The following is a 25,079-nucleotide window of genomic DNA, read 5'->3' on the forward strand; positions in this document are numbered from 1 at the left end:
TCCTCCCTCCCTTCCCTTCTGTAAAAATAAATACAATTAAAAAAAAAAAGAAAGAAATACCAATTGTTTTTATTTTTATTTTTATTTTATTTTTCTTTGAAGTCATTTTTGCTGAAGAATGAAAGGTAGTTTGTGTATTTATTTGGAACTTGTTAATTTGCAAAAAGGTTTTGGGTTGATATATTGTGGGAAACCCTGGTAAGACAATAAAAAATAAAAGGAAAATGGCAAATCAGAAAGGAATGTGAAAAAATTAAGGTAGGGTAGAGTAAGGAAAAGGAAAAACATGGTATGGAACTTGGAAGTTAAAACAACCTATACGCATAAAGTATTAGCTTTTCCTCTCATTTGCCAGTGATGATCATAATGCCCAGGGAGATGAGATAAGTTTCTGAAGTTCACAGAATTGGGAAATACTGACCCTAGAATTCAAACCCTAGTGAGTCATGTTCAAAGCCTATGCATATCCCACCACCTGTTGTTGCTAGTGTCTTGAGGAAAACAGTTTTACACAAATTGCTCCTGATATAAAAGTGACAAACTTGTCCAGTTTGCTTGAGACTATTCTGGTTTTAAAACTGAAAGTTCTGCACCCTAGCACCTCCTTTTGTCTAGAACAAAGTGACATGGTTGGCCACCTACCTGACTTCCTCCCAGCCATGGTAAGGAGAGAAAGTTGAGGGCATTAGAAAGTTTTCCTCAAATGGCAGAGTACAGCTGAATACTTTTCTTCCAAAGTACATAATGCATCGTCCTCCCTCAATGATAATCAGTTCCTGCATTATAAAGCTGAGCTGCTGCTTTCTGAGCTCTTCCACAGGCTGTGGATTTGGTGATTAGTCTTTATCCTGCTATTAATATATTGTGTTATTTCTTTTTTTCTTTTTTTCCTAGTACATGTATCTTTTGGGCCATTTGGGCTATGGGTAGTTTAAGTATTTATATGTATATATACCATACATATTTGTCAGAAGGCCCTGGTAGAAGCTATTAATGTTTCCTAACAATGAATCCCAGTGTTAATCCCATGGCTAAATAAAAGTTGATTTTTTATGTAATAGTATGAGGTGATCATTCCACATCAGTGAAGAGGCTCTCCTTCCCGCTGATGTGTAAATTCCTTCTCTTTGTCTTCTCTAGCACCTCTTAAGATATTTCCCTCATTTGTGGTCAAACTTGGGTTGTTGCCAAGGGCAAGAAAGAAAGCATGGGGGGGGCACACTCATGTCCAAAGGTTTAGGATTAGAAGTGGCAGAAATAAGTTTCTGCTCTCATTACTTCCGATCTAACATGGATACATGGCTGAACCAAACTGCAGGGAAAGCTTGGAAATGGGTTAGCCAGGTGCCCAGGACAATAGGGGAAATGGATGTGTGGAACAGCTAGCAGTCTCCCCCTCCAGGCTTGCCTTAAATATGTTTAATATGTACTTTCTAAATGCTTTTTTTTTAAATACAGAAAAATGATCTCTTCTCCAAACAATTTCTAAAGTTTTATCCTCTTGTTTTGGGAAAAAGTGCCTCCAACCCCTGCTACCCAGTGATTTCTTTTGCAATGATGAAAACTGTATTACTGTTGAAATACTATTAGGTGTGAAATATCATCATAAGAAAATTCCCTCTGTCCTGCAAATTCCCAGTCATGTAGTCACAAAATGTGATTGATATCCTTAAATTGGTCAATGTTCAAAAAAAGTCTCAATTCCAAAATATGTTTCAATATATTAATATATACAGTAAATAAAGTGAAGATGGAAAATACAATATATGATAAAAGAGTCCAGAAATTCAAGAGGTAACTAAAAATGTTCCAAAAGTACATAAAAATTTTCTGAAGTCTTTTGGAGTAGAACAAATGACACAGAGGTAGAAAATGCCAGAAGCTTCCAGACTGTGTAAGCATTAGGATGCAGGGGCCACGCAGGGTCTGCCCAGTGAGAAAGGTTTGCATCAAGCTGATAAACACAGTTGTCCATTAGCACATATAATTTAGCTGATATTAGCTTAAATTTACATTACAACAATAAATGAAATAATATAATTTTATTATATTTGTGCATACTGAAGTAATTTAAAGCTTTTATTTATATATGCATATTATATATATTTATATAATAAAAACTTTTAAATACATATGTATGTATAAAAAATCACTACCATTGTGTGTGTGTTTGTGTGTGTTCGTGTTTATCTCATAGTGACTATAGAGTAGCAGAGTTAGTTATTGGGAACCCACTAAGAGCTTGTAACTCTCCTTCGGAAGTGTCATTCAGTTTCTAGTCATTTCCGACCCCTATTTCTTGCTCCCATATTCTATTTAGATCATTTTGTTACTGACAATTTTAAATCCTAAGCATTTAATTTTGATTTTTTGTATGTGTACAACAACCGTTTGAACTAAATGGCATAACAATTCTTTTATAATTTTATTAAATCTGATTTATGTGAAGAGGCCAGCAGCTGTGGATGCGTTGCTCATGATAATAGATTATATGCTACATCAAAATGTTGCTTTTGTTGCTTCTCCAACAGGTGTAGCTTCAAGTGTGGTTAATACTAAGCTACAATATCACACATATAAAAAAATTTTATCAAAAGAAGTTCATGCTGTTGACTTATTACTCCCATATTTATTGTTATTACTGAAAATCACTAGATCTAATTCTATTGGTTTCCTTCCAGATTGAACCTAGAAAGCACAGTATTTCTTAAGACATTTTTAACTATTCACTATGGATATTAGAATGACAATCATGCTGCATTGTATGAACAATGATTTTAAAAAAATTCTTTACACATATGGTAAGCAGGTGACTGATGCTATCCAGGTTTGAAGATGCTGAGTGTTCATCTAACTGGTATTTAAATTTTTGATGTGTATTGCATTTGTTACTGAATATCAGGAGTATGTTATTTTGCTTATACAGAGTAAGTTCAAAATGGGGTCTTTTGTAGAAGCACTCATCCTGTTTAGAATGATATAACAGAAGCCTGAATGTTCATATATCAAACAAAATGCCAGCTTTCTGTGGAAAATAGGTGTCAAAAAGTTTCTTTGTACCTCTAACGCATGTGATTATGTAGTACAAAATGCAGAGTTTGTAAAATTTCTTGAATATACAGGCAAAAAAAATGAATAATTCAAAACAACTCATAAGTTTTAGATTCTATTGTCTCTTTATAACGCAGGCAGAAGATAGCAGTATGCTCCCAATAGAGCTGAATTTGCACAAGTTACACCTCTGAAAATGCCAGATGGTCTATGGTCTACTTTTGAGAGCTGTCACATATGTAAAGATTTGAAAAAAGAAAGACAGCTGAATGAGAGCAGTGGATCGTTAAAGGGAGAGTGAGGGTCCCTAGGCATCACTTGTGTTTTAAGAAGCACCGTGTCATTTTCATAGCGTATTTTTTTTAAAGCCATACACAACGTTTACACAATAAGAAAAAGAAATCTGTTTAAAGTCAAGTAGTTATGGTTTAATCAGTCAGATATTTTTGTTCTTTATGAAATAATAAAGTCATTCTTACTACTTGGTTTTAGTTGTTGTTATTATTTTAAATCCTCACCTGAGGATATGCTTATTGATTTTAGAGAGAGAGGCAGGGAGAGAGAGAGAAAAAAAAAATCACAAAACATTGATGTGAAAGAGAAACGATTGCCTTCTGTATGCACCCTTGTTGGGATTGAATCCGAAACCTAGGTATGTGCTCTTACCAGGGATGGGACCCACAACCTTTTGATGTATGAGTCGATGCTCCAACCAACTGAGCCACCCAGCCAGGGCGCAACTGTATTTTACTGTAACATTCAGGTCTCACCCATGAATAATTATCAGTTAAATTAAAATAAATGTCTCTTGAGATAACCAATATATCTAGGGTTTATCCAGTTTTGTTTTAACATATATACTGCATGCATCTGACAGAATCATATAACTAGGAAAGTTTTAATGTTAAAAAAAAAAGAAAAAACTAGAATGAAGAGATAATACTTGGTTACGTGACCATAAAACTATAGTAAAAATAATTAGGTGACAGTGAAACAAAAATTAAGTTACTATAATTTATCTGCCAACAGAAATAGATGTCATTTTGAAGACTGAGATGTAGATATCATTAAGGATATGTTTGAATATCACTCCAGCCATACCCAGTAATTTGCCTATAGTCAATTTTGAAAGTAGAAAAAGGTCAGATCTGTCAGTTTTAGAATTTGGTGGCAAGACATAGTTGTCTTTTACCACCTTTATTTTTATGTATTGAGAGTGTTTAACTATTACATAGTGATTTTAAATTTATCTTGGATTATGGCATATGACAAGACATTTTTGATAAGAAATCTCCCCAGCATTGGTCAATGACATTTCAACTTAACCAAGCTCTCAGATTGCTTGAATTATTGTTTTCAGAAAAAAAAAGTGACCCAGTATGTTCCATTTATTGGTGAAATTACTGGAAAGTGCTCTGAAAAGAGCACCAAATTAGGTTTAACTGTCTTTTTTGGCATTCCTTTAAATAAATATGTATAACTAGCTTTATGTTTAATAGCAGTCATTAAGATGTCATTCTCGTTGATACAAGAAGTTACAGGAGAGCATATTAATTTCTAGATCAAAAGATTACTCTCCCATAAGAAATAAATCTGTTGCAGATGCCTTGATTGCCAATTTTAGTTCTATGAAGGGCACCTATATCTTTTAAACAGAGAAGTAATCCTTTCTTCTTTTATCTTTTCATCAGAAGTTATGAGAAAAGTAAAATATTTTGATATATTTTACAACCATTACTTGGTGTTATTCACAAATATTTCATTTTTGACAATTTTCTCCTTTGTTTATTATTGAATAACTTAAAAACTATGAGATATTCATGTATTAGTTTTATAAATCAGGTATTAAGGGTATGAGAGCATGCTTTTGTTTCAGTAAAAAAATCAGTCTGTCTTTTCCTTGAAATATGTACATTCATGAGTAGAATATTTTGATATATTAAGATGTTTATCTTCAAAAGACATAGGATATGGAACAAGAACAGACATAAACAATATGTGCTAAAGATATTCTTAAATGCAAACTGCCTTCTTAATAAAAAATATATGCTGAGCCTTACCTAGTTCCCTGGTCACATAAAATCAATCCCTTTTAGACATTGTATGGCTTTGCATACAATAGGCTTTCTAAGTTGAAGAGTTCTTAGTATTTCCACTTAATTTACATTTTATAACTGTTCATAATTATAAATTGAAAAGAAGACTAATTATACAGCAGTTTTAGATTCTGAAATTCTAGGAAATTATAAAAGAGTAAATTTTGACAATAATGGTTTTTGTTATTACTGTTGTTTTTAACTGAAATGCTTTGATTTATAGCATTGCTTAGGAGCTATACAATCAAGATAAATGTTGATTTTAATAATCGCATTATTTAGCCAGTATAAAAAAGTAACCCTTTCAGGGGGAAATAGAGTTCTTAGCTGCAAAACCAGAAACAATTTTAGCTAATTTAAATAGAAAATAAATATATTAACATCACAGAGACTGTCAAGAGTTATACAGCTAAGGATCATGACTCTACATTCAACCGAGCTTCTCTAATGTAAACCTCACTGACAAGCTTTTGGCCCATGGGTCTGCTAGGAAGTGGACATCAAACACTGAACCCCACAATATATCTCTATATTGTCCAGCTTTGCTACCTGAATCCATTGTTCTTTTCCTTTTATTTCAAAAGGTAATTCCGTAGTTTACCATTATTGTGGATAGCGAGATGATACTTTTGCGTCTCTGGCACCTGAGTGTAAGAGGACCTGGTATATAGAAAACCATCTACTTTTGCTGCTGAATGAGTGTTGAATTACTTTTTCAGATTTCTAACTTCAATTTTGTTAAAAAACAAAACACTTTTTTCTTTTTTTTAACATTCCTGTGAAATGTCGCCTTTGATGACCCCCTTTCTCATTTTCCCTTTTAGTAAGCATGCTTTCCCTATATTTATTCGTTATTATTTATGTTATATATTTTGTTTATTATTACTACATACGTACTTATTAGTGTTTTAGTTTCTTTTCCCTTTCATTTTTAGTATCATCAGTAAAATTCAAAAAAACCCTGTTACTGAATGTATTTTATTTAAAAATATTAATTGATCTTTTAACCTAATAAACTTTTCCTGCTTTTTAATTTAGCCCAACCTCAGCGCTTGCCTCAGCTTCTAACTTCAGCACAGGAGCCAAGTGAGGAGGAAATAGGCAAGATAAAGGACTGCCACAAAAGTCTGAGCAATGGAAATGGAATTCACCATGGGGCCAAAACTATATCTGCAGATAGTCGAAGACTTTCAGCTCCTGTTTCTCAAAAAATGCATAGAAAAATTCAGTCCAGCTTGTCTGTAAATAGTGATATCAATAAGAAGAGTAAAGTAAATGCTGTCTTTTCCCAAAAGCCAGGCTCTTCACCTGAAGGTAAGTTTGAGATACATACATATTATATTTGACCATGTGTAAAGTCCTATTCACTAATATTTAATAATTATTTAATCAAGTAGACATAAATGAAGAATCTTGCTTATCTGTCAGACAAAAGGGAAATTTGGTAAAATACAGTTTAAATCCCCAAAGGAGAACACAGGCTGTGAAAGGAAGCATTGGCAGCTGACATCCTGCTTTTAGATTACTGTCTTCTTGAGTGAGTAGTCATTAGTTTATATATAACTACTTCTTTTTAAAAACCACATTTAAAAATATGAATGCAACATTGTGATGCCATATGAATATATGAGAGTATTTTTTCTGTTTCTGGTTTAATATATTATGTGGTTTAGAGATAAGATTACTTACTTGCAAATCAATTCTTAAATATGCAAAACAAAACCAGAAAAAGATTTGGTAATTTTTATCTTCTTGCCAAGGAGTGAGACAAGTAATCTGTGTTGCTTGACTGACCAGCATCTTTCAGCTACCCTGCCCCATTCCAAGCTCACTGTGGTCTGGTCTTTAGCTCCTCTCAGGAACTAATTATTACCTCTTCAACTCTGTCTCATCCTGCCCTTGGCCAGTCTCAGGTTAAATACTATGAACCTGAGAAAGTTTTTCTTTATTTTTACACAAGTGTATGTCATGACATGTGTTTATAACTTAGACTTTTTTATTTTTTATACAAATGGTTTTCTGTATTACATTAAAAAAGGAATAGTTTCCCTCATCGTTAGGGTTCCAAATTTCTCCTAACATATCCATGTTCTTTCTCTCTCCACTTTAATAGTGCTTAAGCATCAAAACACTCAAATATTCCATCATATATATATATATATATATATACATATATATATGTAAAATCATATATATGTGATAAGATATATATATATATATCTTTTAAAAGATTTTATTTATTTACTTTTTTATAGATGGGAAAGTAGGGCAAAAGAGGGAAAGAAATATCACTGTGTGATTGCCTCTCATGTGCCCCCACTGCAGACCTGGCCTGTAACCCAGGCATGTGCTCTGACTGGTAAATTGAACTGGTGACCCTTTGGTTCTCAGGCTGGCACTCAATCCACTGAGCCACACCAGCCAGGGCTGTATATTTATTTCTTATTCCCTTGGCCTATCTATTTTAATTGCCATGGAATCTTAAATAAAGGAAATTCTGTGGGTGCTTCTGTGAAGTTGGCCATGCTTATTCATAGAGATAAATTGAGTTGTAAATAGGAAATTGTATAGAGAATTACCAGTAATAAGTAGGAGAAAGGATATTACACTTTGGGTACAGGTGCTCAAATTCAACTGAGGTAAAGTGTTAGGTTGATCAAATGATATGATAATAAATGGTCCACGTAGTTCCAGGTCAGTGACACTACTTTCCAAACTAATTAGATTGAAAGGGACATGATTGACACTTTAAAATTAGTTTGACATGTTAGCTACATGGTCATCTCTGAAGCGTAGGTAGGCTGTTAACTAAACTGGCTCTCCAAGGAGTTGGGAAGGCAATGCAATTTTCTTTAGAGGATCTTCATTTTCAGGTGATTGGGTGAAATAATTGAATTCAATTGAAATCCACTTGTTTTTTACATTTAAATTTACTTAGTATATCCCTGTCCTCTTATTTTTCATTTGTTATTTACTTATAAAAAATTGTAACACATACCGATCCAACTTAAAATTGCTTATGAAATTTTTATAAAGTTTGTTATTCTTTGCTTACTTTCAATATCATGTATGGATTTATTTCTGATGTAAGAATGCAGCTTCCTAAGCAACATAGGAAGGAAGAGGAAAATCAATAGTATATAAATGAAATATAGTTTTGTAATCCCTGTTCTTCTCCCTCTCTTTTTTCCTTTTTTTGTTTCCTCTTCTCACATACACACTCACACTGATGGCCCACCACAAAGATGTGGATGAGGGAAGTCCCTTGTAATCCTGATATTGTCACAAAATCTGTTGCAGATTGGGTTTTGGGGGTGGGAGAAGTATGAAGCACAAATGAAGATGATTAAAAATACTGTACAGTATCCTAATCCTAACTTTGCTGTTAGGCTATAGAATTTAGCCCTTTGTAAATTTATTTTATTTTTTGAGTGCTTAAATGTAGATGAAAATTCCATTGTCCTAGTACACATTTTCTCAGATATGTTCATGCTTTTTGCCGCTCTTTAAGGTTGTGACCTAATTTTTTTTTGTTTCTTTCTATTTTCAGTTTTAAAGTTAAATTTATTTTCTTGGCAATGCACTGTAGTTACATAAACAAACAAACAAACACACAGAGGGAAAAACAAGCATAGAACTGGTAGATGGGAAATGAAAAGGAAAACATTCTCAGCTCTGCCATCAGATAGCTGGGGGGACTTGGGTTTCCCTTTTTCTATAAAATGGTGTGAATGTGTGGATTAGAAATCTTCAAAGTAAGTTTCAGTTCCAAGATTTTGTGATGCCATCTTTACAGTAAAGCTGCTTTGCTCTACAGACAGGTCTTTTGCTTTATAGACTGTGTGAGATGTTTGGTTGAGAAGAAATATAATACCTGTGGAATAGAATAGGGCAACAGCAGAAATGATTTTGATGAACACACATAGCATCTGGATTTCAGGAGGACTGTATTTCAGAACAGCAAGTCTCAAACAGGCTCAATTTGTCACACTAATAAAAATGGATAGAAATTATTTTTTAAAAAGCAATAACAATGGGGAGATCTAATAGCTAGAATTTTCTCAATTCTATGTTTTTTTTTGTTTTACATTTTTCTTAATTCTTCATCATCTATATCTGTTCTTACAGCAATATAAGCAAACAAGTAGTAAAATAATATTCACTGAAAACCTCAAAAATCAGCTGACCATGCCCAGTTTGACAATGTGTATTTTTTTCTGAATAAATGGTGATCGTGATTATGTTCTTAATATTGCACATAAATAATATTGACAAGTAGAGGGGCATTTTTTGGTTCAGATGATAGAATTAATATTTAGTCATTTCATAGTATTCCAAAAAGAGCCCTAAGGACTTCTTTGCTGATCAAGTTTGGAAAACACTGCTAAGATATGGGCCTGTTGCTTATACAAAGATAAAGATTGACCCAGCCACATAATTGAGACTGTGAGTTGGTGACATGTTGTAATATGTCTTTAACTGTGGGTTGAGTGCACATAGACACATAGACATGTGCTCCATCAGATTCTCTTTTTAAGCTGTCCTGATTCATGTAGTTACTTAGATTTATACTATGTACCAGGTATTGTTCCGTTTTGCTCATATGAACTCATTTGATCCTCCTAGCAGCACTGTAATGCTATGAACTATATGTAATTATCTGATCATAAATGAGGAAACTTGAGGCACAGAAAAGTTAATTAAAACCATCAAAATCAATTGGTAAGTGATAAAATTGAGATTTAAACCCAGATAATTCTGAATCCACAATCTATGCTACTAACCACTGATATTTTGCCCTTTTAAAGTACTCTGAGAAAAAGATAATTTACTAGCCATTCCAATATAACATTGGATGTTGGTTTTACAGCTGTGGGTGAGGCAGGGATCTTCTTATTACTATACATTTGCCTTCTTGAAGCCCTTCTATCCAAATTTTTAAAAACATTTCTTACACCTCTACCCAGTGTTTGTTTTCTTCGCTACTAGACTCTAAATTATTGAAAGACTGGACTGAGTCTGAGTCAGTTTTTTTTTTTCTTTTTTCAAGTTATGGTGATGCCCAGTATATTAACTTCATAGAGTTTCCCTGGAGTTAGGAAGCAATACAGTGTTTCATTCCAAATAATTTTACTTTACTCTTCTGTAAAACTAGCACTGAAAAATAAACATGTGCTTATATTCATTTTAAAAAATATTCTTTTAAAAAGTAAATTTTATATAGTAGAGGGGGAAAAATACAATATGAGAAAATATAAAGGTTTTTAAATGAGTAGATTACTTGTTTTGCTTAATTAAATACATTCATACATAATTTTTCTGATTGCATCACACAGGTGTAGAGTTTTAAGACTAAATGTTTAAGATTCTTGACCTTTGAAATGATTATAGTATAATTTATTTTCCTTTTTTAATGTAGACAATTGTAACTGAATAAAAATAAATTAATTAAAAAATAAATAAATAAAAGCTCTTTGTATATTAAAAAAAGATTTTATTTATTTACTTTTTAGAGAGAGGAGGAGGGAGGGAGAAAGAGAGGTGGAAAAATATCAATGTGCTAGAGATACATTGATCAGTTGCCTCTCACATGTTCCCAACTGGGAAACTGGATGCAACCTAGGCATGTGTCCTGACTGGGAATCAAACCGGTAACCTTTTTGTTCACAGGCCGGCATTCAATCTGTGGAGCCACCTCAGCCAGGGTAGTGTAATTTATCTTCAACAACATTGAAATTGCCAAGGGTTTTCATTAGATTCTAACATACTTTTCTTATCATAGGAATGACAAATCCTAACACATTTTAGGTGTGGCAGTTATTTTATAAAAATTAAGTTTCAACAAATATATTTTTACAAGAGATTTTATGCTTTTTAAGGAATATTTGATAATTTACACTCCATGTTGATAGATTTAGTATTTATAGTGAAGTACATATCTAATCCCAGCCGCTCATTGAACTCAAATGTTGAACAGGAGAGTCAAGAACATTTCATACATAGCAATATCTAGGATCAGGCACTTTTTTAGTTACACAGAGGTAGTTATGCTAGTTATTAGAATGCAGACTCTGGAACAAGTATGCTTTGTGAAAATTGGCTTTATTGACCAGTGATGTGTCTTTGGGTAGGTTTCTTAACTTCTTTATGCTTCATTGTCTCATCTGTAAAATGGGGATGTTCTTAGTACCTGCTTCACAACATTGTGAAGAGTGCTCGAGTTGATAGTACATTAAGTTGAGCTAGAACACAGCCTGGTCCAGATGAAATATTTGAAATGTTAACTGCTGTTTTCATCATCATCATTAAGGAACACAGGGAGGAGTCAGGAATATTAGCTTCCTGGAGAAGGCAATGCCTGGATAGAGACCTGAAAGACAAGCTTAGGTTGGAGTTGAGGGAAGCATTCAAGACTGAAGTGACCTTATGAAGTAATGTTTTATTCAGAGAACCATAAACTCTTTGTTGTTTCTGAGAAGCTGAATTAGGATAAATGAGACTGGAAAGGCAAGAAAGAAACAGTCCAAGGCAGCTTGGAGTGCCCTGTATTTGGAAGCTATGTAGCCATATATATATATGACTTATCTGAAAGACATCATTTTAATGTTTTTTGGTCTCATTAGAGGACATTTATTATTATTATTTTTAATTGCTTTTCAAGAGAAAGGAAGGGAGAGAGGAAGGAAATGAGAAACATTAATGTGAGAGAGAAGCATCGATTGGTTGCATCTTCTATGTGTCTGGAGTGGGGACCTTACTCGTTTGAACCAGTGGGTCACAAGCAACTGTGCCCAGACTGGGAATTGAACCCACAACCTAAGCATGTGCCCTGACCAGGAATCAAGCCCACAACCTCTCAGTTGTGGGATGATGCTCCAACCAACTGAGCCACAACAGCCAGGGCTCCAAATCATTTTATATCTCGTATCCTTTGATATATTATATTTTCTTTTCTTCCCATAATGCAGAAATTTCTTAGATCAATTATGTAAGAACTATTACCATAAATAGAACCAATGAATTGGTTTTAGGCATGTTGACCTTTGAATGCTAATAAGCTCTTTAGGAAGCCTTTGGACCTGTGGAGGGACTTAAGCCCAACCCTCTGATTTTACCGGTTCTCTCTCATTCCCTTTCTTTAAACTATTCCTTTGACTTCTAGCCTGTATGATATTTTGCTGTCTCCTTTTTAGACTTCTCTCACCCTTCTTTTTAGCATATTTACCCTGTATTCATAGTGTAGATGTTTTTTTACAACATCCCACAGAAACAAGCATCATACCCTCAGCAGGGAGGAGGACAGCCATAGCTCTGTGGGAGACAGGCTGGGTGGGATGTACAGCCTTCAATGGGCTGTGCCATCATTGTGCAGAACAGTTTGAAAAGCCCACTAGGTGATTGGCATATGTCTCGTCCCCTTCTTCAATGAGAATCACTGGTATAAAATGGTCAAAATTTATTCTCTTGACTTTATGGCTTCCTCTTCTCTCCTAATCATCTGCAAACCCTGACCTTACTTCTTGATCTTGAAATTGTGCCTTTACTGCAATGCTTAGATTCCCTGGCATACATGGTTAAGTAACACAGCTGAATGCCTTTGCTTTTTAGATTGGATTGTTCTCACAATTTTCCTTGTCTTCTTGATCTTTGCTTTTCAGAACTCAACTCAGGTATCATATTCTGATGCCCCAACTTTGGGCAAATTGGCCCTATAGTACCTGCCACAGATGAAATGATACTGAAATTTATCTGTTTTTCTGCACTAAAATGTAATCTCAGTGAAGACAAAGACTCTGTCTTATTCATCCCTTGATTTCCAGCATATAGCCTAGTGCCTGACTCATCATAAGTGTTCAGTAAATGCTAAAGCACATAGGGGATAGAAACTGGAGAACATCAATACTGACTCTAACTTTCTGTAGATATTATAGCTGAAATTCTCAAGGGAGAGAATAGGGGAGAAAATAGTGCTAATATTTGAGCTAAAAGAAAGGTAAAATAAAACTCAACTGAGGCAGGATTGGAACTCAGAACTTCTACCTACCAGCCCATTAAGTTTTCTCATTATTCTGTATGGTTTCAGTTATATTTCTGTATGACTTTAGAAAAGTAAAATTGAAATTGAATGGTTCATTCTTAGTTTTCATAGTATTAAAAAATCTTACTCATTTTCCCCATAAAAATTTCTCAGTTTTGTCTGTAATGGTACAAGTACTAGTATTTTAGTGGAAGGATAATAGGACTTTATGATATGACCATAGAATAATCGTCTGTGACTTAGGAAAGATATGTTGCTGCATTCCTCAAAATCCTTAATTTGCTTGGATAATGTCTTGTTTTCTTCTGTTTTCTGAGGCAGAGTGCCTTTTATTCCATGTCAGAATAGGTTTAGAATTCCACTTTCTTGATTAGGTTCAAGTTTAAGGGGGTGAAAAGGCAGAAAACTGTACTTGAACAACAATAAAAAAAATGTGAAAAAAAGAAAAAAAAAAGAATTCTTTCTCATGCAATATTTGCCAGTTCATTGGAAAACAGGATTTTAATAAATTTAACTGCTAGTTTTTAAGATGGCAGCAAGATAGGTGGGAGCAGAGTCCACTTCCCTCTGCACCTGGGTGAAACACCTACCCAACCTAATGAGGAACAAAGCGAACAGCCAACAGCACCCCAGCGTTAATGAAGATAGGACACTAAAAAGTATAGAGGACACTGAAAAAAACAGATTGTAAGGTGGCTGCTTTGGGACAAAAAGGTCCCTGGAACCAGCTCAGGGAACAGGGCAACTGCAGCCTCAGGCCCACTCATGCCGGGCCTGCTGCAGGAGTCCTGGGAGAGAGCCGGTTAACGGCTCCCTCCCCTGCCAAACAAGGCTTGGGCAACATCTTGAGGGACCTGGTTGCTTGAAGTTGCAGGGAGGGGAATAAGGACGAAGTGGTAAACCCATGGAGACTGTGGGCTCTGGCTGGGGAGAATTGAGAGTTGGGCCATGTGGGACCCTGACCCAGACAGTCCCCGGTCTAGCTGGAGAGGTGGGCTGTGTGAGAGGACAGGCCCTAACTTGTAGGGAGGGAGCCCCAGGATTGAGCAAGAGGATTTTCTCAAAAAGAAAAAGACCCTCAGGGGCACTTTGGGGAATTCCCCTGCAGCAACAGCTCCACTCTCCTCTCCACCCATCCACCTGTCCATCAGGGGAGTGTGAGCATCGACCAGGGAGTGTGCACACCCACCAGGAGTGTACGCACCTCATCGTGGAGGGATCCGAGACCACAGGCGTCAACCTGGGAGTGTGCGCACCCACCGGGGAAGTGCGCATCGACCGGGGATTGTCTGTACCTCATCTAGGATGGAACTGAGACCACATTCACCAACCGGGGAGTGTGCCCAGTGACAGGGGAGTGTGTGCACTGAACAGGGAGTGTCCACACCTCATCTAGGAGGGAACTGACACCACAGCACCAAGGAGAGTGCGAATCAAGGAAGGCTCCACAGGCACACCCTTAGCCCAGAGGAGGCCTACCATAAAAAAGAGTAGGTAGAAGCCAGGAACAACAGGATAACTCCTGGAAGAGGAAAACCACCAACAAAGGAAACACCAATAGCTAAGAACAGAAGAAGGGGAAGGAGGGAGTGGAAGTCACACTAAATCTACCCAGGACCATTCTGAAAATACAAATAAATAGTGAAGAAATTACTAAGAAAAAACAACTGAACAAGAGCAAGGAAAAAGCCTCAAAACCTTGTACATACAGATGAACCAGCTCCAACACAACCTGCCCACACCTGCACAACAGAAAACAAGAGGTGGGGGACAGACTGACCCTCAGATAACCAGCTGGTGGGAAAGACCCACCAAAGAAAGACCCAAAAAGAACCAAACACCAAAGACATACACAGAGGCAATATAAACCACAGCCCAAAATAAGTAAGATTGGGAGATCAAGGAGACTGTACCACTGAATCTGACAGGTATTCTATCACAGAAGTTTAGACCAAAAACCCAAGGGGTCAGAACAGAGCAACTTAAGAAGCAGAGGCTAACTGGAAGAGACCCACAAACAATGGAAAGACAAAGGAACACTCCCCAAGTGAAAGGAAAGGGGGAAGTCTAACAAACAATGCTAAATGAAAAAGAGGCAAGTCAACTACCAGATAATCAGTTCAAAGAATTGGTTATAAGGAAGCTTCAGGAGCTCAAACAGACCTACCATCAACTACAGGGAAACTACAATGAATTCACTGCAAACTATATCAACATGAAAAAGGAAATAGAATCTATCAACAAGGGCCAAGAGGAAATGAAGGATAGAATTTCTGAACTGAAGAACACAGTAGAAGGAATAAAAAGCAGGCTTCATGAATCAGAGGATTGGATCAGCGAACACGAGGACAAGATAGAAAAAAACACCCAGAATAAGCAAGAGAAGGAAAAGAGTCTCAGAAAGAATGAAGAAGGTTAAGGGAAATGCAGGACAACATGAAATGTAATAATATCCGTATAACAGGGATACCAGAAGGAGAAGAAGAAGAGCAAGGGATAGAAAACGTGTTTGAAAAAGAAATGATGGAGAATTTCCCTAATTTGATGAGAGAAAAAGTCACACAAATCCAGGAATCACAGAGTCCCAGTCAAGAGGAACCCACTGGAAGACACATCATAATTAAAATGGCAAAATTCCAAGATCACGAAAGAATCTTAAAGGCAACAAGGGAGAAATAAGAAGTAACATACAAGGGTGCACTAATAAGGATAGCAACTGACTTCTCAATGGAAATGCTCCAAGCCAGAAGAAAATGGTAAAAAAATATTCAAAGTAATGAGAACCAGAGGCCTGCAACCAAGACAACTTTACCCAGCAAGGCTCTCAATCAATATAGAAGGCCAAATAAGGAGTTTCCCAGACAAAAGCCATCTAAAAGAATATACCTCCACCAAACCAGCTCTGCAAGACAGACTAAAGGGGCTGCTGTAAGGAAAGGAAGGAAAAGAAAGAAAGAGAGAACAACACAGGTATAAAAAATTGGCAGTGAATAAGTACCTATCAATAATAACCTTAAATGTAAATGGAATAAATGCTCCATCAAAAGACATAGAATAGCTGAATGGATAAGAAAAAATGACCCACACATATGCTGCCTACAAGAGACCCACCTCAGGACAGAAGACCTACATAGACTGAAAGTGAAGGGCTGGAAACAAATTTTCCAAGCAAATGGAGAGAAAAGAAAAAAAAAAGCAGGGGTAGCAATACTCATATCAGACAAAATAGACTTCAAAAAAAGGGCCATAAAGAGAGACACAGAAGGTCAATTCATAATAATCAAAGGAAGAATCCACCAAGAAGACATAAACATTGTAAATATATATGCACCCAAAATAGGAGCACCCAAATACATAAAGAAAATTGTGGAGGACTTCAAGAAAGATATTGAAAGCAACACAATTATACTAGGGGATTTTAATGACACACTTCCAAACATGGACAGACCTTCCAAACAAAATATCAACAAAAATATTGTGGCATTGAACAACGCCCTAGGTGAAATGGACTTAAATGATACAGATAGAGCATTATATATAATTGATATGATATATATGATATATATATCATCTTCATATATATATATATATATATATATGAAAATGATATATAGAGAGCCTTTCATCCCAAAGAAGCAAAATACACATTCTTTTCAAATGCATATGGAACATTTTTAAATGTAATCCACATGATAGGACACAAAACAAGCCTCAACAAGCTCAAGAAAATTGAAATCATATGAAGCATTTTCTCTGACCACAAGGGACTGAAACTAGAAACAAATCTCAAGGAAAAAACTCCAAAACACCTAAAAACATGGAGATTGAATAGCATGCTATTAAACAAAGACTGGGTGAAAAATGAGATTAGAGAAGAATTCAAAAAGTTTCTGGAAATAAATGAAAATGAACTCAAAACTATCCAAAACCTATGCGACACAACAAAGGCAGTCCTGAGAGAGAAGGTGATAGTGATACAGGCCTATCTAAAAAGAATGGAAACATATCAAATAAACAACCTAACACTGCACCCACAAGAACTCAAGGAACAACAACAAAGACAAACCAGAGCAAGTAGAAGGAAGGAAATAACCAAGATCAGAGCAGAATTAAATGACATAGACACTAAAAGCACAATTGTAATGATCAACGAATCCAGGAGGTGATTCTTTGAAAAGTTAAAGAAAATCTCCTGGCCCTTAAGCAGGCTCATCAAGAAAAAAAGAGAGAATACCCAAGTAAACACAGTCAGAAATGAAAGAGGAGATACTACAACTGATACCACCAAAATACAAAGGATTGTAAGAAATTACAGTGAATAACTATATGCCAAGAAATGTGAAAACCTAGATGAAATGGACAAATTTCTAGAAAAATATAAACTTCCAAAACTCAATGAAGAAGAAGCAGAAAGCCTGAACAGACAAAGAACACCTGATGAAATTGAAACATTAATCAAAAAGCTTCCGACACACAAAAGCCCTGGACCAGATGGTTTTACAGGAGAATTCTACAGAGCATTTAAGGGAGAGCTAACCCCCATCCTACACAGATTATTTCAAAAAATTGAAGATGGAAGATTCCCAAACTTGTTTTATGAAGCCAACATCATCCTAATCCCAAAACCAGATTAAGACATAACAAAGAAAGAAAACTTCAGGTCAATATCACTGATGAACATGAATGCAAAAAATCCTCAACAAAATATGGGCAAACCACATCCAGCAATACATTAAAAAGATCATCCACCATGATCAAGAGGGACTCATCCCAGGGATGCAAGGATAGTACAATATTCACAAGTCAATAAACATAATACATTACATAAACAAAAGCAAAGACAAAAAGCACATGATCATATCAATAGATGCGGAAAAAACATTTCATAATATACAGCACCCATTTATGATAAAAACACTGAGCAAGGTGGGAATAGGGGAGCATTCCTCAACATAATAAAGCCCATATATGAGAGACCTACAGCCAACATCATACTGAAAGGACAAAACCTTAGAGCTTTCCCACTAAGATCAGGAACAAGACAAGGATGCCCTCTCTCACCACTCCTATTCAGCATAGTATTGGAAGTCCTAGCTACAGCAATCAGACAAGAAAAAGAAATAAAAGACATCCAAATTGCAAAGGAGTAAACAAAACTGTCACTGTTTACAGATGACATGATATTGTATATGGAAAATCCTATAGACTCTACCAAAAATTTTCTTGACCTAATAAATGAATTTGGCAAAACAGCTGGATACAAAGTCAATACTCAGAAATCAAAGGTATTCCAGCATACCAACAATGAAACAGCAGAAACAGAAATCAAGAAAAAAATCTCATTTGATATTGCAACAAGAAAAATAAAGTACCTAGGAATAACCCTAACTAAGGAAGTAAAAGACCTGTACTCAGAAAACTACACAACATTGAAGAAAGAAATTAAGGAAGACAAACAAATGGAACCATGTCCCATGCTCATGGATTGGAAGAATTAACATCATCAAAATGGCCATACTACCCAAAGCAATTTATAGATTCAATGCAATCACTATGAAAGTATCCATGACATATTTCACAGATATAGAACAAGCATTTCAGAAATTTATATGGAGCCATAAATGACCTCGAATAGCTGCAGCAATTTTGCGAAAGAAGAACAAAACAGGAGGGATCACAATACCTAATATCAAACTGTATTACAAGGCCACTGTCATCAAAACAGCCTGGTACTGGCATAGAAACAGGCACCCAGACCAATGGAACAGAGCAGAGAGCCCAGAAATAAACTCAAGCCTTTACAGTCAATTAATATTTGTCAAAAGAGGCAGGAGCATAAAGTGTAACAAAAACAGCCTCTTCAAAAAATGGTGTTGGATGATCTGGACAGCTATATGCAAAAAAATGAAACTCGATCACCAACTTACACCATACACAAAAACAAATTCAAGGTGGATAAAAGACTTAAATGTAAGTCCTAACACCATAAAGGTCCTAGAGGAGAACATTGGCAGGAAAATCTCTGACATCCCATGCAGCAACATCCTCATAGACACGTCCCCTAAAGCAAGGGACATAAAGGAAAGAATAAACAAATGGGACCTCATCAAAATGAAAAAGTTTCTGCATGGCTAAAGAAAACAGCATTAAAATAAAAAGAGAACCAATAGTATGGGAAAACATATTTGCTAATGATACCTCAGACAAGGTTCTGATCTCCAAAATATATAAAGAACTCAAACGACTCCACTCCAGGAAGACAAACAACCCAATTAGAAAATGGGCAAAGGACTTGAACAGACACTTCTCCAAGGAAGACATACAGAGGGCCCAGAGACGTATGAAAAGATGCTCAGCATCACTAGCCATCAATGAGATGCAAATTAAAACCACAATGAGGTACCATCTCACACCAGTCAGAGTGGCCAACATAAACAAATCCACAAGGAAATGTTGGAGAGCATGTGGAGAAAAGGGAACCCTAGTACATTGTTGATAGGAATGCAGACTGGTGAGGGCACTATGGAAAACAGTATGGAATTTCCTCAGAAAACTAAAAATGGAACTGCCCTTTGACCCAGCAATTCTGATGCTTGGATTCTACCCTAAGAACCCTGAAACAGCCATCTAAAAGAACCCATGCACCCCAATATTCACAGCAGCACAATTTACAATAGCCAAGTACCGCAAGCAACCTAGGTGCCCATCAGCTGATGAGTGGATCCAAAAACTATGGTATATTTACACAATGGAATTCTACGCAGCAGAGAGAAAAAAGGAGCTTATACCCTTTGCAGCATGGATGGAACTGAAGAACATTATGCTTAGTGAAATAAGCCAGGCTTTGAGGGACAAATACCATATGATCTCACCTTTCACTGGAACATAATTGACAAAAATAAAAAGCAAACAAAATGTAACCAGAGACACTGAAGTTAAGAACAATGTAAGAATAGGCAGAGGGAAGTGGGGAGGGAATAGTGCGGTGAGGGGTTTTCAGGAACTACTCTAAAGGACACATGGCCAAAACCTAGGGGGAGGATTGAGGCAGGGGAGGGAGGTGGGTTTGGCTGGGATGGGATGGAGGGATGGGGAGAAAATGCAGACACCTGTAATTGAATAACAATAAAAGATAAAAATCAGAGAGAAAAGAATTTAGCTGCTTAGCCAGGAAACTGAATGGACAACACTAATACAAACAGAAGGGTGTGTGTACATGTGTGGAGAGCAGACATGATCAAAGTTGTATATGTGAAAGTATAAATCATTCTTCAATTTTAAATCATTTCTTCTTCTTTGATTTAGTCTTTTTTATAGTTTTTCCATTATTTACTTAAAATATTTAATCATTTGTTTTTTTTATTTTTTCCACTTTCTTTTTTAAAAAAAATTTGTTATTCAATTACAGTTGTATGTCTTTTCTCCCCATCCCTCCACCCCACCCCAGCTGCACCCACCTCCCTCCCCCACCTCCACCCTCCCCCTTGATTTTGTCTGTGTGTCCTTATAGTAGTTCCTGTAATCCCCTCTTCCCACTGTCCCCTCCCCACTCCCCCCTGGCTATTGTTAGATTGTTCTTAACTTCAATGTCTCTGGTTATATTTTGTTTGCTATTTTCTTCTATTGATTATGTTCCAGTTAAAGATGAGATCATATGGTAGTTGCCCTCACCGTCTCGCTTATTTCACATAGTATAATGCTCTCCAGTTCCATCCATGCTGTTGCAAAGGGTATAAGCTCCTTCTTTCTCTCTGCTGCGTAGAATTCCATTGTGTAAATATACCATAATTTTTGGATCCACTCATTTGCTGATGGGCACTTAGGTTGCTTCCAGTGCTTGGCTATTGTAAGTTGTGCCGCTGTGAACATTGGGGTGCATACCTCAGCAATCTAAAAATGGAACTGCCTTTTGACCCAGCAAATCCACTGCTGGGATTATACCCTAAGAACCCTGAAACACCAATCATTTGTTCTTAAAGATAAACAACCATCTATACAAAGTATTATAAATAGTAAGTTTACTTTAGGGCGGAACATAGATATTGAAATACCCTTCCTTTAGAGTTTAGTTAAATAGGTTAACTATATAATTTATGACTTGTAGTAAATTATTGTTATACCCATCCATTTGATGAGGAGCAAATATTTTACAAGGATATAAAATAAATATAATTTAACACTTGTAATATAGAAATACCTCCACCTCCCAATCTGCCTCAAATCTGAGAGTGCTCCTTTGATAATAACTGACAACTTTGCAAGCCATGTTGAAGAATACATAGGTGCTATCAGCTATGCATGGACTCCACCTTTGATTTCTTGGTTTTATAGACAAAGTGTTTTAGGCCAGAGCTCAAAGAATTTATATTAGCTTAGCTTTCACTCAGGAGATGGGTGGGGAGGAAATAAAACAATGGAAATACAGATAGATTGGCCAGGAATCTTTCGGGTGTGGGGCATCAGAGTATGGAGACTATTTAGAAACCCAGCATCAGAATAATAGGTGAAATGGAAAGAATCGTACAAAACTTAAGGCCCTATTAATATACACCAAGGTTTCGATTTTTGTTTTGTATAGTGATGAAAAGTTTAGATGATGCTTATATTAGGTCAAACAGTAATAAGTATATAAAGTAGCCAAGCTTCTCTAGGATGAGAGTTTGTTTTCAATACCAAGAGTTGTTCCAGGTATCAGTAATGGAAAACCTGAAGGTAATCTTTGGGGTTTCAGGATTGAGTGAAGGGTCCAAGTCAGGGCTAAAGCCAAATAAAAGTGGAGCAGCAGTCAGACATGCATGCTAAGCAGGACTGTGATTAATTTTTTTAGTTCAGTTATCTAGGAAAATACAGAAATTAGGATGCCATGAGGAATAGTTGAAAATTGAAGCCGACCACAAGTTGCAATTTAGACCTGTTCACTCTCAAATGATGACACACAATCCAAAAGCATTTGAAAATACACACTGGACCTTGAACAAAGGAGTTAGAAGTAAACATACATTTGTTCTCATAGCAAGTATATTTGAAACTGTATCTGAATGAGTTTTCCTGAATAGAGATTTGAGAGAAAAGGTCAGATGGATGAAAACTGAATGACTGAAGGATCACTGGAGGCCATCCAATTTGGTGAGATGGGAATGTGTGTTCAGCTTGAGTAGAGTTTTCTCAAGAGGTGATGTCAGAATAAGTCAGAATGGGTCCATGGCACTGATAAGATCACCTAGGGGAGAGGTCAGAGGGAGAAGAGAAGAAGATTATCAGGCTGAGAGAAAAAGGTGAGAGAAGAAACAAATTGGAGAGGGTAATGCTCTGGAAGCCAGGAAAAAGTGTTTTAAGAAAAAGGCTGTACCAGATACTGCATCATATGTTATTGATAGTTTCAGGATAAGTACTGAAATGATTTTGTTGGATTTAACAATGTGGACATCATTTGGCTACCTAATTAAGGGCCATTTTCATTGAGCAGCCAGAAAAATGTGGGTTAAGGATTGTATGGAAACACAAGAGCTCCAGAAAGGCCAGAGTCCAGGTTCAAAGTGTGGGTCAGGGAGGTTGTTTTGTGTTACTTTGTTTTAATGTGGGAAAGTTTTGAGTATTTACATTTGGATGGAAAGGATTCAGGAGAGAGAGAAAGCATTTGAAGATCTTAAGAAGATAATAATGATACCTTCATAAGGAGCCAGCATATTATTCCTTTAGAGTTGAGATCTAGAGTTCAGTATAATGAATTATGTGAATTCACATCTAGTATCAAAGCAAGAGAACTGAGCAACCAGAGGACCTTTACTGAATGGTTGACCTGGACAAGTCCATCCTGTGTGGGTTATGTGTTGATTAATCTTAGAAGCCTTTGAGTAACTTCTATGGAATGACTTTGTATGAGGAAATGTAACCTTTAAAACTACTTAAAAGCCTACCTCAAATCCTATTCCTACTTCATTCCAGAAGTAGTTACTGCATTTGAATGGATGTAAGGCATTGATAGGGCAGGTGTTTATGATTCTGAGTTCCAAATTTCTGACTTTGTTTTGGACCACAAGTTAATGGAAGTTGATAGATTCTTATACTTTAGATTGTTAAGACCTCTAATTGAATTTAATAATAGCTTTTATACAAAGAGTAGTGGTACAAAGGAAATAAAGCATAAACAAGTAAATAAGCAGTTAAAGAGTTAGAAAAAAAGTGTAGGAAAGATAAGTAAATAGAAAACAGTAGCTTAATTTAAAAATGTATTTCAAGTAAATTTATGTTTGCTTGTGAAGACTAGGCCTCCTTAAAAGGCTTAAAGGATTAAGATTTAACCTATAATAAATTGGAATTTTGATTAATTGTGGTAGTCTCTTATATAATAATTCTGATCATTTTGGGGCTTCTTTGAGAATCTGACAAAAGTTTTTAAGAAAGATGGAAACAGAATATTGTTCCCCTTCTTTTGTTCCTGCAAGTAACCAAAGACATTGAGCGCTTTCAGATATCTTATTTTAAAGTCAAATGTCTCTAAGACCTGAACAGTAAAGGGGGTAGCAAGTAATCAGCCAGGGTTTTGATTTTGATCTGAGTGAACTAGGAAGCCAATGGCAGGTTTTAAGCAGATAACTTACCATATAGTCAGGTGATCTGACTTACCATTTTTAAGCATCACCTGCTTTTTGTGCTAAGAGTAGACTATAGGTACACAAGGGCCAAAGAAGGGAGGCCAGCTGTGTGACTCTTGCCGTAATTCAGATGGGAGGTAATACGGTTGGATCAGGATGGCACTGTCGAAAAATAGAGCAAGATCTACTAAAGGACAAGATTGCTGTGTGAGATAAAGACTGTGGTTAAGGATGACTCCAACTTATTTGGCCTTAGCAGTTGAAAGCATGGAGTTGCCATTAACAGAGATAGGAAGACTGAGTGAAGAACAGGGTTTGGTTCTGGGAGGAAGATCAGGAGTTTAGTTCTGAACATGCTGGATTAAAATGATTGTTATCTATCCAAGTGATGATATGAGATAGTTGGTTGGATAGAGGAGTCTGGAGTTTAGAAGAAAGGTATGAACCTTTTGTGAGTCATCAGAGTTCAGAACGTTCAGTGGATGAGATCACCTAGCACTGGGTTTCTCAACCCTGGCATCCTGCATATTTGTAATAAGAGCTTCTAGGCTTTGTCCCCAGAATGCAATGGAATGGGGCCAAGGCATCAGCTTCTTTAGAAGCTACCCACAGTAGGTAAAGTTAAGTTCCAAGAACTGTAGAAGTCAGAAAGTAAAGAACAACTGTGAAAAAAAAATGAGGATCGGTAACCCATAATGGAGAAGGAACCAACAAAGAGGGACAGTTTAGAAGAAACTGAAGAAAGTGTTTCAAGATGGAGGGAATGATCATGTGTCAAATGCAACTGAGAAGGCCAGTAAGATGAATGAGAAGTGATCACTGACATTGTCCTATGAAAACCATTGGTGACCTTTATACTTTCAGTGTTGTGATGGGGACTAAAGTCTGATTGAAGTGGGTTCTAGAGAGAATGAAAAGAGAACAATTAAAAATTGCAAATCTAAGCCACTCTGTTCATGATGTTTTCCTGAAGACAATAGTAAAAGTGCTGTGAGTTAAAAGGGGATGCTTTTAGGAGTGGGATTTTGTAGGCTGAGTGTTGTTGGTAATGAGCTCATGGATTGAAGATATTGATGACGCAGGAGAAGGATATCCTTGAGTAGGTGAGAGGGGAGGAAATCCATTACAAAGTGCCCTATGTAGTTTTTAATTGATATCTGTATCTAAATATCTATATCTTATCATCTCTCTCAGTTTTTAGATTATTAGGAGAAAGCAGTCATGCTTTGAGATTATCTTTTATAGTAACTGCTTTAGTAAAGTGACTTACACTTATAAGGCACTGTCTATTTAGTTAAC

The 25,079-nt window shown here is 36.2% G+C and overlaps 1 protein-coding gene across 3 annotated transcripts in view; it reads left to right on the plus strand.

Annotated features, from left to right (window-relative positions):
* The window catches only part of MDFIC (MyoD family inhibitor domain containing), a 122,310-nt gene that overhangs the window by 51,235 nt on the left and 45,996 nt on the right, over nucleotides 1-25,079 (plus strand). For all 3 annotated transcript variants that reach the window (XM_024555792.4, XM_024555790.4, XM_024555791.4), the window contains one exon: nucleotides 6,186-6,461. In XM_024555792.4, coding sequence (XP_024411560.2) covers nucleotides 6,186-6,461 — 276 coding nt within the window. The remainder of the gene's footprint in view (nucleotides 1-6,185; nucleotides 6,462-25,079) is intronic.

Source organism: Desmodus rotundus, chromosome 6 (genome assembly GCF_022682495.2).
Source record: "Desmodus rotundus isolate HL8 chromosome 6, HLdesRot8A.1, whole genome shotgun sequence".
Classification (NCBI taxonomy): Eukaryota; Metazoa; Chordata; class Mammalia; order Chiroptera; family Phyllostomidae; genus Desmodus; species Desmodus rotundus.